This window comes from Vanessa cardui, chromosome 16 (assembly GCF_905220365.1).
Source record: "Vanessa cardui chromosome 16, ilVanCard2.1, whole genome shotgun sequence".
Classification (NCBI taxonomy): domain Eukaryota; kingdom Metazoa; phylum Arthropoda; class Insecta; order Lepidoptera; family Nymphalidae; genus Vanessa; species Vanessa cardui.
Genome location: NC_061138.1, coordinates 9,136,592 through 9,151,756, shown reverse-complemented (window position 1 = coordinate 9,151,756; position 15,165 = coordinate 9,136,592). Strand labels below are relative to the sequence as shown.

Here is a 15,165-nt window from a genome sequence, read left to right as displayed (position 1 = left end):
TATTTATTACAATGAAGTGAACTGTTATAGTGACGCGGTAAACTATCTTGAACTTACTTGGTCAGACAAATTGTCACACCATTGATGGGCAGCAGTTTTCTTTCCGCCGTTTAAGCCATTGCTCAAGTGAGGTGTCAAAGGACCTCCAGTAAACAAATCTTCAGTGACACTATTGTCAGAGGTGATGCGTCCCCGTACTGGCGGGTCTTGGGGACCCACGAAGTCAAACTGTCCATCCCACATATCATACTCTAATTCTAAACTATCTTCCACTTCAATTGATTCACCCATATTGCCTCTCGAGCGGAAGAATCCAGATTTAAACATTTAAGAGAATGTATCTATAAAATTATTACGTAGTCTTTGGTTCTATTTAAATATTGCACCAGATTATACTTAAACCCTAACCAACATCTAACTTGACTTTCAAAACGGATTAGATTTGTAGAGATAAGTCTTATAATGGCACACTGAATTCTACAAAAGTCGATGTAACTTGTTACACAGAACTATGTAACTGACTCTTACTGCTTAACATAACATTTGTGATTTCTAACACTGCAGCACTTTGTCACATAGTCGATTGCAAACACTTCACAGCTTTCGATAGACTTCAAAAAGACGCCACGAAATGATAACTAATTATTGTCGTATAATAAGATCAAAATATCTGGCAAAAAGAGACTTTGGCGGAGTTGATTCAAAACTTTCAACGGTTGCCCTAACATCGTTTTATGAAACGATACACTTCATTCACTGCACTAGGTCGTTAAGTTTCATTAAAATCTGGTTTAAACGAAATTGCACTTGAATGTTTGTATGTAGTATAAAAAGTTTTAAAATTAGCATGTACGTTGTGTTAAGTCACCGTCGCGTTCGACACTGAACGGTTCGGCCGGCTCGCCCCACCCATCGGCTCGACGTGATTATCAGCCTGCCAACGCCGCAGAGCCATACAAATAAACTTTATTCGCTCCCTGCACATATGCACGATCGTCTGATGGATAGTTCCAAGGCAATAACCCCTTGCATTCGCTCCCCTAGTCTGGTTGCATCTCGTCATTTTATGGGCGAGGGGTCACTATAATAGCTTGGTCATTCAGAGAAGCGTCTTCGTATAATGAATGTATGTTAGTATTGTTACGTGCGTTATTTGGCGATAAAGTAATACCGGAAGATACCAAATCGAAAATTACATCAGGAATGAAAGTAAAAGAGTTGATTTCTCTCTTTTACAATGATGCAAAATTATTTATTCAGATTGAAATTTAAGTATACGAAAGAGCATGCAAAAGTGAAAATAGCATATCATTAATTACTGATCAATCTAAGGAATGAGCAAACAGATGATAATTGAGATAAGGCGATAAAAAATAGTTAATCCAACATCAAAATTGAAGCTATTGTTAGTGAGAGCGTGTGAAATGGAAGTTTAAATTGAATGCTGCCGTTATTACGTGGTTTGTTTACGGGTGTCAGATGGTGATTTAATTAAAGGAAGAAATTACATTTTGCTGTAAAAATATTCATATAAACATATTTCAGTTTTAGATGTAAATGCGTGTCATAAATTACGTAGCCATTACGTTTTTACTTCACCAATTGAAGATGATTGCTCCCATATGGCGTCTATGAATAAATAACACCGCCCATATTATCTTTTCCTTGATTTAAAGAGTCTACAAAAATAGATGATAGTTTGTCTCGATTGATGTGCCTTTAAATGAGCCTATAATGTCAGGTTTCATTTAAGTATCCTTGACAAGTCAAAATAATAAAGTTTTATTAGGAATTTAATTGGCAATATTAATTATATATATTTTTGTTTTCAGTACCAAGTACACTATGCAAAGAATGTATTTAACTAGAGGATATGAATCAATAGACGTAATAATTTTCATACAAAGCAATATAATTACGTAAACATTTTGTATGATGAGTTACACTATTACAATTTCTATAGAGATATGGGGGTAGTTATGAGAAAATTAAGGAAAAGTTGAAGATTTTATCAGACTTGGAATACAGCATCAAAATAAGCTTGGTGTACGTTAATTTTATACTTCACAGAACAATGTGCTATTATAACGTACTTTTTGTTAATCATTAACAAATTGTCCGAGTTATGTCTGTAGGAAAATTACGAAGAATTGAACAATTGTAGAGTTACGTTATAATTGTCGAGTTTAAATATTGCTTAATTTATACGAACATAAACTTAATATTATGTGTTTGATAATCCTTGGTAGTATAGGGGCTTGATAATGGTTGCAAATATAAAGATTCAGGTTACAACCGGGGTGAAGAACAAAAAGAAATACCCCGTAGAACCCCGGGGTAGTTGACATCGCTCACTCCCCCATACGCCAAAAAACATTTATACCTTTCGATCCGGCGCATAAATAGATTTATCCATCATTCAGATTACGAGAGTATTCTTTCGAATAGAGAGTGGACCAGTTTCACACACACTTAAGCACTATCGTACCAGAGATCTCCCTAGAGGGAGCCGTGGTCGCCATCGATCAAGGGATCACCGTCATTATAGTTATAATGTATTTCTAACTAACTTGGATACGAATATACTATAATTGAATACATTAAACATTCCATTTTTATCTATATTTACAAGGCGAAAGTATTTTTCAAACCTCAAACCACAAATCCTTTACTTGAGGGTCGATCCTCCATTAAATTGATTAACAAGTCTGGATTACTTTTAAGCATGCGATGTTTCATTCGTATTTCCCCCTTACTCATTTTCTAGTATTAGTAATGCGAAACAAAGGAATTCAACAAAGCTTTAGGTATAGCAAACCAAATATGCTTATATATGTAATATCGATACAAATCATTTGTTGTAAATTTATATTATCTAATATATTATTTAAATTAAATAAATTTAAAATGTTTGTTGCTCATTTTAAGGTTGAAAGTACGTTTGTGCATTGTACTTGACTCTAGGACTTAACGAGTCATTAAAAGACAGTCTACGGAGGTCATATTCATAACGACAATACGACATTATTAACGTTACCGATCTCATAGAGCCACTGAGAAAGAATAATTTAAAGTATCTGTATTACTAATAGCGATGTAACAGTAGATTCTCACAATAGATATAATTGCTCATTACAACTGAATACCCAAGTGAACTGAAAAAAAATCAACGACCTAACTTACTTGTTATACCTATATGTAGTTAAAAATGATAATTATACGTCATTGTTGTTTTGACATTCAAAAGATGATAAGCATTATCTTACTTGTTAGGAATATTATAAATGCGAGAATTGTTTGGTTAATTTTTTTATCGCAAAATCGGCTGAACGGATCGAAATGAAATTTAGGTTTTTTATTCCTGAAGTTCTCACTCTTCTCACTTACGGTTGGAATCTAGTATCATATAAAGAATTTAGTTTATCGTCGAAAGATTTTGTTTAACTTTCTTATTTCTCTATTATATGATATGGGTATCAGATCTTGAACGCCTCGGTTCACAACTTAATATATCCCACTCAGAGTCTAATTATATCAATTAGTCTAGAATTCGAGATCTAGTCCAGACCAAGTGTCGCTTAAAACGAGTGCTCCTAAAATGGTTCAATTGTAACGACTATAACCTAGATTTGATTCGTCCCCTGGTGGGTTTATTTTTGTTCTGTTTTCATTAAGTCACGAAACATATATACGATGTTGAATATACTTTAGTAATAAAGTAATAATTAACCAATAATGACTGTTAATGTGGTACATTAGTTCAAAGAAGTTGGACGAATATTCATAGAACTTTGGTATATTGCTAAGTGAAAAAGTCATTTCAGCTTTATTGTATATACATACGAAACTGAACGAAAAAAATCGCTATTCAGACTGGCAGCCAAAGAAGGAGAGAAGATTGTGAATATAATGCACTTTAATAAATATAAAATAAACTATGAATAAAGACAAATTAACATTGTAATAATTAAATTTTTGTATATTCAAAGTGACAAGACGTGTTGCTTTAAATCACTACAGATACCATCTCATTAATACGTAACGTTTTACAAAGAAACAGATCGCATCTGCAAACAATACTGAAGGTTTCGCACGCGTTCCTTCACATCACTTTCCGTCTGGAGGTTTTTTAAACGTTAGATAATATTAGATCCCCTCGACACTTGTGGGGTTTGGCTGTTGGATCGATTTGACTCAATGCGCTTATAGACTTAAAAGTGATAGGATTTAATAGACTTACAAGTAGCTGGGCAGTGCACATGAACGACGCAGAAACTAATTTATATAATTGACGATTTTAAATGAAACGAAACGTATTTTTTTTTCATAGTTACTGTAAAATTGCAATGTCATGTACATGTGTAACTGATACAGTTCAGAGACATTATTAAATTAATAGTAATTGTATTCTTGATATAAAAGCTAGATAGTAAAAAGTTTAGACTTTTTGTAAAACTTCTTTTTGTCGAATTGAAATTTACTCTTTATTCTGTATAGCATTAAAGGAGTAAACGAAAGATGAAACGAGTATTTTTTATGTCGCTAAAAAATATAATAATGATTTTCGAGGGATACCTGATATTTTATTTGGTTTAAAATTAAGTAAACCAATAAAAAACCGCCGTAAAAAACTTTTTCATAAATTCATTTACCAGAAATTATCTGCACCTGAGTATAAAATCAATTTAGTGTGGTGGTGCCTTTGCAGAGCTAGTTTTTGTACGATGATAAGATATTATCATAATAAATCGACTGACATGCTTCAGTAGTCGCTGATGACAGTTATGCAACCACGATTAATTTTAGTTTGTTTGAAACTATAATGAAAGCCTGTTTTGTAATAATGCGCCAATATTGCATAGATATCCTGTTTTAATATGAAAACAAGTAACTTAATGTTTATTTTAGTTATCTGTTTTGCATTAACTCCAAAATGTAGTCTAGGTGCTATTTCATCGGCCCACTAAAATTGGTTGTGGTTAACGATTAGGCCACTGCTTAATCTTTATATATATATTATTATAGAATGATCGTGCTTAATTATATTTAATTAATGTAATTACGTCAATTTTGCAATTCTATATCGTTTGATTGGGACTAGATAACATAAATTATCGTCTAGACATGAGAGGCGAGATATATGAACTAACATAAACGTAAACACACTTCAAATGGGTAGTTATTCATTACATTCATTTACAGAAAAAGAAAGTTGCACAGCGGATTCAAACTATAAATATGTTTTAATAATTACATATATTAATTGGTATCAATCATTGCGTTAATCACTGTTTTAATAGAAGTATTGTTTATAATATTTTTCCTGCATTATATAATTGTTTTTAATTGACGGGATAATTTGTTTCGGGTATACCTACGAATACATCCTTGACACAGTTTGAACTCCCACGCCCACGCCCACTGTACAAGCATACCCTATTGTTTTCAACTGTCATATTTAAGTTTCCATTTTGTATGTAGATTTAAGCAGTCTAAATCAACTATGTCGTAATTAAGGCACAGGTATTAGAACTATATGATATTATGATAAATATTATTATTATTTTAACCGTTAATATATAATTAATAATGTGGGGGACACTATTATTAATTAACATTACTTTCCATAGTTACATATTTATTTATTTAGATCTAAATGTATCTCAATTTAACATAGCTACGGAACTAATCACGACTGCGTTCAATAATGGCACGCATACAATTATAAATTACTGAAACTATTAATATTTAACCTATATAATTACATTTTACACAGACAAAAAAATAATTAACGAAATTTAATTCAAGACTAACATGACGATTCAAAAGTGCTGCGAAGTGATGAATGAATGAGAATGATGATAAGATTACTAGAATACAATATATTTTGATTAAATATTTATACATATATACCTATTTATATATATTTTTATTAAAATAAGATTAAAAATATATTCGTTTTGCACTAAGTTGTCCCTTTATTACATCTAACTTTTCGAACAGGCGTAACTAACCTTAATGACAAATTAATTCAAGCATACAGTTTGCTACTTGTTCTAATGCATTATTTATGTACGTGCCTATCTAGGTAATGTTGCGTGCAGTTTCTCCCAGACCCATTGTCCGTTGCATTATGAAGTCGTTTCAAAATATTTAATGCATTCGCTTTGACCTTTATTACTAAGACAATAGAGTCTATGATAATTCTCCAATAAGCGTAATTGTAAAGTTGTTGTAATGCAGTCTATAGGAATCGCCCACGCAGAAAGACCCTTTGCGAATTTCTGGAATTGTTGTATATTGAATATTGGGTTATCGTAAATTGAAAGTGAAATTCCGAATACTCAAATATGTATATAATTCTCGCAGTGCGCTTTTTGGCTGATTAGACTGCTAATTTTTTTTATTTATTATATTTTTTTAGCAATACTACCTTCGATATTTTGGCGAATGTTAAATTTTTCACTTTGACAAGAATATGTTACAAAACGTTAATATACCTAACTTATGAAATAGTTTATCTCGCAAGTAATATTTATCCTCTTTGTTTCTTAATTTTTTTTACACTCGCAAATATCAACTTTTCTAATTTCCATCCATGGTTTGGTAAACATATAAGATTTGTCTAAGGACTATTGGAACACAATTTTATGACATATTCTTAGCATGCACATTGAATCTTTTACATTACCTTACGAGATACATCACTGAATTTGTATCAAAATAAAACTCAGAATACATTAATTCGAGCCTAGAATATCACGTTAGTCAAGTGGTACTTACGAAGAAACAAATCAAAACAATATTACTGGTAAGTATTTCAAGCGCACTCTTATTAATCATACTTGTGTTTGATTGTTATTCCATATCGAATATTTATCATATGGGCCGCACGCATCTGACCGGAAGGTGCGCACGCGCAGGACCATTTCCGTCCGCCATTGCTGTCGCGCTACAAACTATCTAATGAACCGGCACGATCTATTGTTTAAAACCTTTCCTTGATATTCATATTGGGGTCATTGAACAGCCATTACGGATAATGTTACTTTATTTGGATCGTAATTACTTTATTGGGTCGTTGACGCCGGCATGTCTTATACCAAAAGAGATTAAATGTGAGCTGTAGAAATTGAATTTAAGCGGTGCCAACAAAGAGCAATACTATAAAGCCTTCCAGCCTGAATGGTCTAATTAATGTGCAATAAAACATAACATTTTGGCATTTTCATTGTTTGCGGAGGAGAACCATCCCCCACAGAAATTGCAATGAGTAAAATGTAGAGACCAACCGTGGCCACTAAGATGTTATATCTCTGTATGTATGTGTACAGAGTGACATACTGCAATTCAGTCATATTAACAGCCATTTGTGCTTGTAATTGCCCTTCAAATTGGAACGCAATCACATCGAATTACCGATAAATTGTTATAGCCCAGCTAGTTGCAGTAGTCTTTAAAATTAATTATAAGCATAACTTTAAAGTAATACATATTTAATAAGTATATTACTTTGAAATTATGCTACTAATTTAATTCATAATGATTTTCGCTAATTTTTATTTAGCATTATCTACAAGGAAGTTAGAACATTATCATAGCGCAGTTAGAACATTATCACCAGGGTTTGCCTTAACCCATTTATTTGAGGTCATTAGTAACTATGCATGCCTCGTTTATCGAGTGTGTAACTAATAAGGCTGCAGATCTGGAGCTCGAAATTTGTATTGTGTTATTCTGTGCCTTATGCTAGGTTGTCGATGTAACTGCGTCTGAATTATCTCCGCTAGTTTCGGATATGCGTACCATCGAATTATGACAGGGACGGAAAAGTGAGTCAACGCAGTGTGGTTTATTTTAATCTAATCTTTAGTCATATCCTCAGTTACTCATTGTTGTAAAAATCATCTCCACAACATATATACGTCAGAATACATATCTCTATTTGAAATAAGAATATAATTTATTGAAGTAGACTCATAAATGTTACAGTATTGAATGAAAAAGTTACCGCATGACAGTTCACTCGTAATATTCATAATATATTCTATTAACGATAATCGGTTAGTTGCTTTTATGTCACAGGTGCTAGTCTTTAACTTCCTGTTACATACTCATTTCATATTCTATCCATTCTCGTAGCTCGCCTCACGCGTTTATAGTTATTGCAGATGATGTAACAAATACTATTTAATTAAAGACCGCTGTCTTTATTGAATGATAACATCACCGCACACACTCACCGCGTGACTAAATATTTGACCGCTGTATCCTCATGACAATTATGAGTACGAAATATAATGTTTGTATTGATTTGTTCATCTATACTACAGACATGGACACTGTTATTTATGGGCTTCGTATTCGCAAAAATACACGGTAGTAAACGGGTAGAATCTAGTGTTACCTAAGTTTAGAAAGGAGCTGTGGTCGTTAAGTTGATATAGCGAGAAGTAATTGGAGTGACCTATGACCAGAGAATGTCAGTTAAACTGGGAGGGCTATTTTACAAGTGCTCGATAAGACACGTATGGGAGCGCAATAGGAGAACAATAGAAGTAACGTTCATTTTGCACAGAAAAAAATAACGTTTCGTTGTAAGTGTGTTTCGAGGGAACTATAAAATAGTCCGATGTAAGAACATATTAACTACCGCCTAATACATACCGTTTACTTTTACTGATGTGGCATCAAAAAGTTGAGGAAATTTATGCACACGCATGTGCAGGTTCGCATTGAACCTATTTAGTGCAATATATGTATACCAAAACAATCTCCTTCAAAGGAGAGCAGCTCCAAAGTGACCAGTAACACATGCCCTAATGTTTTTTTTAATTATTAGTATAACATAATATATAAAATATTATGTTATACTAATAATTAAATTTCTAAGTTTCTCTATTAAAAATTAAATAATGATTTTATTTGTAAATAATAACCATTTTCTACATCGTGGGAACTGAAATATTAAGTAGAAAATTAAAAAAGCAGGTCGATCTTAATTTGCAATGTTCTTGGAAAGTACATAAAGCTGATGCTTCTGTGCTTAATATTTGTATATACACATTATATTTTTGATTAAAATTAACTTCTCCTTTTATTGACACAGTAGTCCCTTTTTGTTATTATCATTGTTATCATGATGACTTAGCTTGTAAGAATGATTTACATTGAAATATTTGTAAAACTAGATATAAGTATAGTATTAGATACTTTGTATATCACGTTGGATTCCCAAATTTCAATCGAGTCTTTATCTTTAAAGATTTGTTTTTAATCGGATTGTAAGAGTGAGTAAATTGAAGCACACATTGGTGTACTACAATAAATATATTATAGCTGTTGGTTAGTCTTTCTTGATAACAGCAGCCTATTAGATCATATTCAATAACAAATGTTCCCTGTGTATCGTATGACGAGTGTGCCGGTTTGTCAATGGACAGAATCACTTAATAGGGACGGTACTGCCAATGGCGTCACTTCACAAGATTCGCAAAATATTTATTTTCGGATTTGGCGGGAGTCCAAATCGACCTTGGATCGACTTACTAATCAGAGCAGATTCGATATGCTTTGAAGAATATTTTAAAGACCTTTTGTTTATAGTCGTTACAAATAATGAATGTTTTTATGAGTTACTGGAATTTAATGAGGAACAATAACACGTTTATACCATTACTTGTTGTATGTAAATACTTAAGAATTTAGATGCTTCTTTTATTTTAATCTCTAAGTTGGTTTGAATACTTTGTTGGTTGGGCTTTAATATTTTGTAGACAGATTAAATTATATAAAAAGTACAATTAAATGGTAAAGTTTTAAAACGAATTAAGTGTACATCGCAATCATAGAGTTACTTGCGATTATTTTTATCAATGATAAATATGTGTTTATGCAAAAAATAAGTAATTATTACAGTCCTTTCTATCAAATTGATAGCTTGTTTAGTTACTAAATTAAATGTGACTTAGTCATGAGGATGACGCTGCGTAGTGACCAAGTCACTAATTCTGAGCGCAGAGCATCAAACACCAGAATAAACTTTAATTTTAGTTCTATTCATAGGTAATTTGAAAAAAAAATAGAAGTTGATGACATTTTAAAAATAACAAGTAGGTTATAGTAGATTTAATGATAGCTCCTTTCATTTTCATTGCAGTTTTACGCGATGTATACAGTATACAGATTTAAATGCATCTTAAAATTATTGCTTTGTAGTACTACATTTAAAAATAAAGAAAAAAGTATGAGCATTGTATGAATTCATCTATAGTCCACGCCCATAGTGGCAAAAGTCCAGGGAAACCGATGACGTATCCGGAAAAGATATTTAAAAAAACGCGCCAACAGGAACTAAGAACGATGGAGTATAAATATTGTTTGTTACTATTTCATATCTTAGAACATCACGATGTAGATTAAAATAAATTCGAAATTCGAAAAACCAGCTAGATCCGTTCTTTGTGTAATAATTTACTAGACATATCAGCATACAGATATACTTCAAGGCGTTAAACTATTTAAAGATGATTATTATATATTTGCATTGTATAACTAAACAACGCCTACTGGTAGACTTGTAATTTATAATGTGTAAACATCAATCGCGTACCCTGCGTGGCCTCGTACAATCATCGCAAGCAGTATCGGAAGGAAGTTAATGAAACACCTATTGCTCAGCGGTGAAACGATGACTTACCAATGACATATGATAAGAACGTAACCTGTTTTCCGAGAGACTTAAGTCATTTTCGGGGTAACTTGTTTCTTATCGCTGTAAAGTGGATAGTACGGTTTCAAATACCATGAATAAATGTAACACTTTTTGTCGGAATAGTGTTTATTAAAAAGGATTATTTTAGCGTTCGTAATATATTTATTATTTATATTATAATAAACTTACGAGCAAGTTAAGCAGGATTTTACAAATATTTTTGAATCGTCATTTAACAAACTATTTTAAGTGAAGCTATCGCCAGTTCGGAATCCAGATCTACCGAGAAGTCCGACAGAACATAGTTACTCTTTTTCAACATTTAAACATGGAGGCAGCACTTAATATATCTTACACCAATTACCAATACATACTTGGTGCAAGCACGTTTGGGTAGGTATCACCAACTCATCACACATACGGCCAAGCAGCATCAGCAATGCTTTTTTTGACTTTTTGTGGTCGGATTTGTAGGGCGAGTGTGCTAGAGTAACAGGCACAAGGAACACAACATCTTAGAGCCCAAAGTTGGTGGCGCATTGGTGATGTGAGGAATGGTTCTGTTTCTTACAGTACCATTGTCTATGGGCAGTGTTGACTACAAACCATCAGGTGGCCCGACAGTCTATAATACCTACATTTTGTATATATATTTTTCATTAAAGTAAAGCAATCGATAGTTATGTAAATGTATATTAGAATCATATACAGTACCAGAGCAACTTGTTAAACTAATACAACAGCGCATTACCACGTATTAACAAGATATTAAAATGTCGTTGAAGAGTCTTAAATCTATATAACAAATTAGCAGGTGTATAATAGTAATACTTGATTTAATTATTTCTATCATTTTCTCGTTGTAGTTAACTAGGTAAATAAATAAATCGGGTGTGACATTTTCTTTTGATGTGGTATAATTATTTCTATCTAGAAGTAAATCATTACTATATTCAAAGTTACCACCAAAATCCATTAAATTTTTTATCACAAACATTTTAATTTCTTTTATTAGAATCTTTGAAGGACTTGTAATTATTATAATCTTATCTTAGTTCCGAATATTTTAGCGGTTTATTAAAGAAAACAATATTTTTGATATTATCATTTTTGTCCTTTACCTATTTCCTTAATGTTTAGTAAAAAGCAATTTGGGAATTGCAAGGGTTCTTAAGAAAACGGTAGGTAAGTAATTGGATTTTGGCGGTGCATAATATAATGCACATGAGCAATTACGGCAAAGACAGAACTGGCCAAAACAAGTCTATCAAAAAATTTAATGAGCATAAATTAAACAAACTGAAAAATGCGATACAAGTTTAAAAAAAGTTTGTTTGTTTATTAAATTGTGTTTATGTGTGATACTAAATATAGACTGAAAGTCAGCAAGTAAATAAGGGCTCGCTTACCTTGTAGTTGAGACCTTGTACATCCTCCTCTAGCGAGACATCAGAGTACATGTCGTCAGCGGGCTCCCCTCCCGACCCGCACCCGGACGAGTTGAAGGACGACGACCGGTACAATTGGCTAAAACAATGATAATGCCTCAGTCTATTAGCTATTCAGGATACCTCAACAGGACAGGAATTTGAATCGTGTTTTCAATTTGATGCACTTAGCGACATCTGTTGTGAGAGTGAGTAAATTAGAACGCCATCTATGGTAAATTCTATTAGTCTTTGTGAAATCTTAGTTCAACTTAGTTTCCACGTATGTCAATAGATGTCGCTACTAGTACGATTCTTGTATTGTTTAGTGTCAAAGAACCTAACGACTTCAAGCTATGTATGGATATAGCGCCAATAAATCTAAGCTCCAAATAGGTATGTTGAATGACTTTGAAAATTTGAGTTTAGTCATAATCTATAGCATTGTGTTATTCAATTATTATTTTTTACTGTAATGATGAATCATTTAATTTTGATGAACGCCTAGGGTTATGGATACCTCTTTGGAGCTCTTTTTTATGGTCTCTACGAATAATTTGATGGGAATAAAAGACTTGCTGTTCTTTTTAACCTTACAGCTAAGAAAGAGATAGCAATTTTTTTCCGATGAATTTAGTTTTAGGTATCTTTTCATAAGTATATATAGTTTCAAATATTTTCTCCTTTCAGGTTTAAAGATTTCAGGATTGTGATTCAGCTTAAAATAGTTATGTGTAAAATATTTACCTAGCTAAAACATTGGAGCCGATTTGTCGTTTCCCCGAGCTGAAACAAATTATTGTTTTATTAATTTAGATTAATGGTTAATTAATAAGTACAAAACATTAATCAGTTCTTTGGAAACAGTATATTTTTATAAAAAACTTATTTAATTATAAATAATTTTACTTATAATTTACTCTCAGGTATCATTTCGATCAATTAACAAATAAGTGAATATAAGTGCAACTAAATATAAATAATATAGTATGTTTTTTAAGCGTTAGTATAAGCTGTGCGGACTTACAACAATATGTGTGGGTCTATTAATTTTTTTTTAATATAATGTATTCTTATATATATATTTTTAATATTTAGAATTATATAAAGAGCAGCATTGCACATTGAACTTCCACCCACTCTATCTGAATCGAGCCCAAGGCTCAGACGATTAAGGAGGTTACTACTGTTTCGAAATTTATGACTCGATTTTCAAATTATGAATATTTTTTAAAAATATTATTTATAAATTTGTACAACCTGCAACCAGCGCTTACGTTTTTTTTTTAAATTAAATTAATTGTTAGCACGTTTGTTCTCTGAGCTGTGGAAAAGTGCAACCGACATACCGTGCGGGAAAGAAGGAAATATTTTTGCATGTACATACGTACATTGCAAGCAATTATCGCTTTTATGTATCTGTAGGTAAGTCATAATTACATAATGATACCATTTTCGCTGTTCATTGTTGGTTATGTAACTTGATTATAATGTGTTTAATTTTCGGCTGTTTAGGGAGACAGTGAGTTTAATTTATTTGATAGTAGATCCTGGGTTGATTTCATAGCGTTATATACTGTAACTGCGATATAAATTTAAAACGTTCTCGCTGTATGGTCAATTGAACTTATGATGGTAAAATGAGCCTCCTGGAGGTAAGAAGTACCTACTGCTCATAGATATTGACGCCATGAGAAATTATAAATTGACGATTTAAATATGATATCCAAATTTAAATAAAGCCAATTTTGACTTTGACTGAGTTACAACTTGATTCTTCTAAAAAGAAAAGAGAGAAAGAACTTGTAAGACCCTACTAAAATAATATGTGTCGGGCTGACTAAGGTACTATGAGATACGTCTCATCTACGGCGAATAGTTTTCAGCACTAAAAATATTTGAGGATGAATTTGTTCCACATATCATTGGATGTTTCATAAATACATATATAATATAACTTTTGCATTATTTATTACGTTATTTTAAAGCACTATAACATACTCATAATCTGTAGTATTGGGTATGTATATATTATATTGTGGTACGTATCACATTTTTGAGTCAGTAAACCATAATTATAGCAATTGTCGTTTGTATATCCTGTTTGTTCCATACATGAAATTATAAAGTCGTAAAGTCAAATTATTTGTTATCAATATGATTTAATATATAATTCACGAGTGTAACACGCACTTATTACATTGTCGACTAATAATCTGCACTTATACAAAGTGGTGATGGTGAAATCGCATGGGTACGCGCTCGCCATGAAATTGTGTAAGAAAGCGATGCCCCGCAATGCCTTCACGGAAAGTATAAACCGAGTCGGGGATACCGTTAAACACATTTCCTTTCAATTAAAAGTTAATACGAACGAATAATAATAATTAAGTAACATTTTTGAACTGATTCATCAGTCTACATTCGAACAGCCTGGTGGAACAACCTCTAAAAATTCTCCTCAATAATAATTGGCGATGCCTTTGCCTAACAGTGGAGTATTTACGATGTTACTTAACTCACTTTTATTTAAATAATTTAAAAGTCGAACTAATATACGCTACAGTTATAAAGCCACTATGTTCTGAAACGTAATTGAAAAAAGAATACCAATCCAATTTGTACGCTTAATGCAGATCTATGAATCTTCATCTTACTTTTACTTTCATTATGTTTAAAACAATGACATCTGAAGCGTGTTATATTATAAATATAAAATTAGTCAAACAATTAAGTTTATTTTAATTTTATAAAGATTTCAAAACGATGTATGTAAATATCACCGATCGATTCCTTGATACGTGTTTATAGATTGAAGGCGATGTTTATTAAAAATGTTTGTAAATTGCTAACACAAATATGCATGGTTAGCGATTTGTTTATCCAATATAAATATTATACAAACATTATCTTGATGAGATTTAATACTATTTTTATACAGAAATAACGGTATTCTAATGATCTTCGTTTATTGTAGTGTTTTTAACTGAAGATACTTAAAGATTTCTTTTACGTAAAGTAAAG

The 15,165-nt window shown here is 32.0% G+C and overlaps 1 protein-coding gene across 5 annotated transcripts in view; it reads right to left on the bottom strand.

The window, feature by feature from the left end:
* Positions 1 to 15,165, bottom strand: part of LOC124536059 (rab11 family-interacting protein 4A) — a 79,917-nt gene that overhangs the window by 17,346 nt on the left and 47,406 nt on the right. For all 5 annotated transcript variants that reach the window (XM_047112482.1, XM_047112483.1, XM_047112480.1 and 2 more), the window contains 2 exons: positions 12,889 to 12,927; positions 12,124 to 12,241 (listed from right to left, as the gene is read on the bottom strand). In XM_047112482.1, coding sequence (XP_046968438.1) covers positions 12,124 to 12,241; positions 12,889 to 12,927 — 157 coding nt within the window. The remainder of the gene's footprint in view (positions 1 to 12,123; positions 12,242 to 12,888; positions 12,928 to 15,165) is intronic.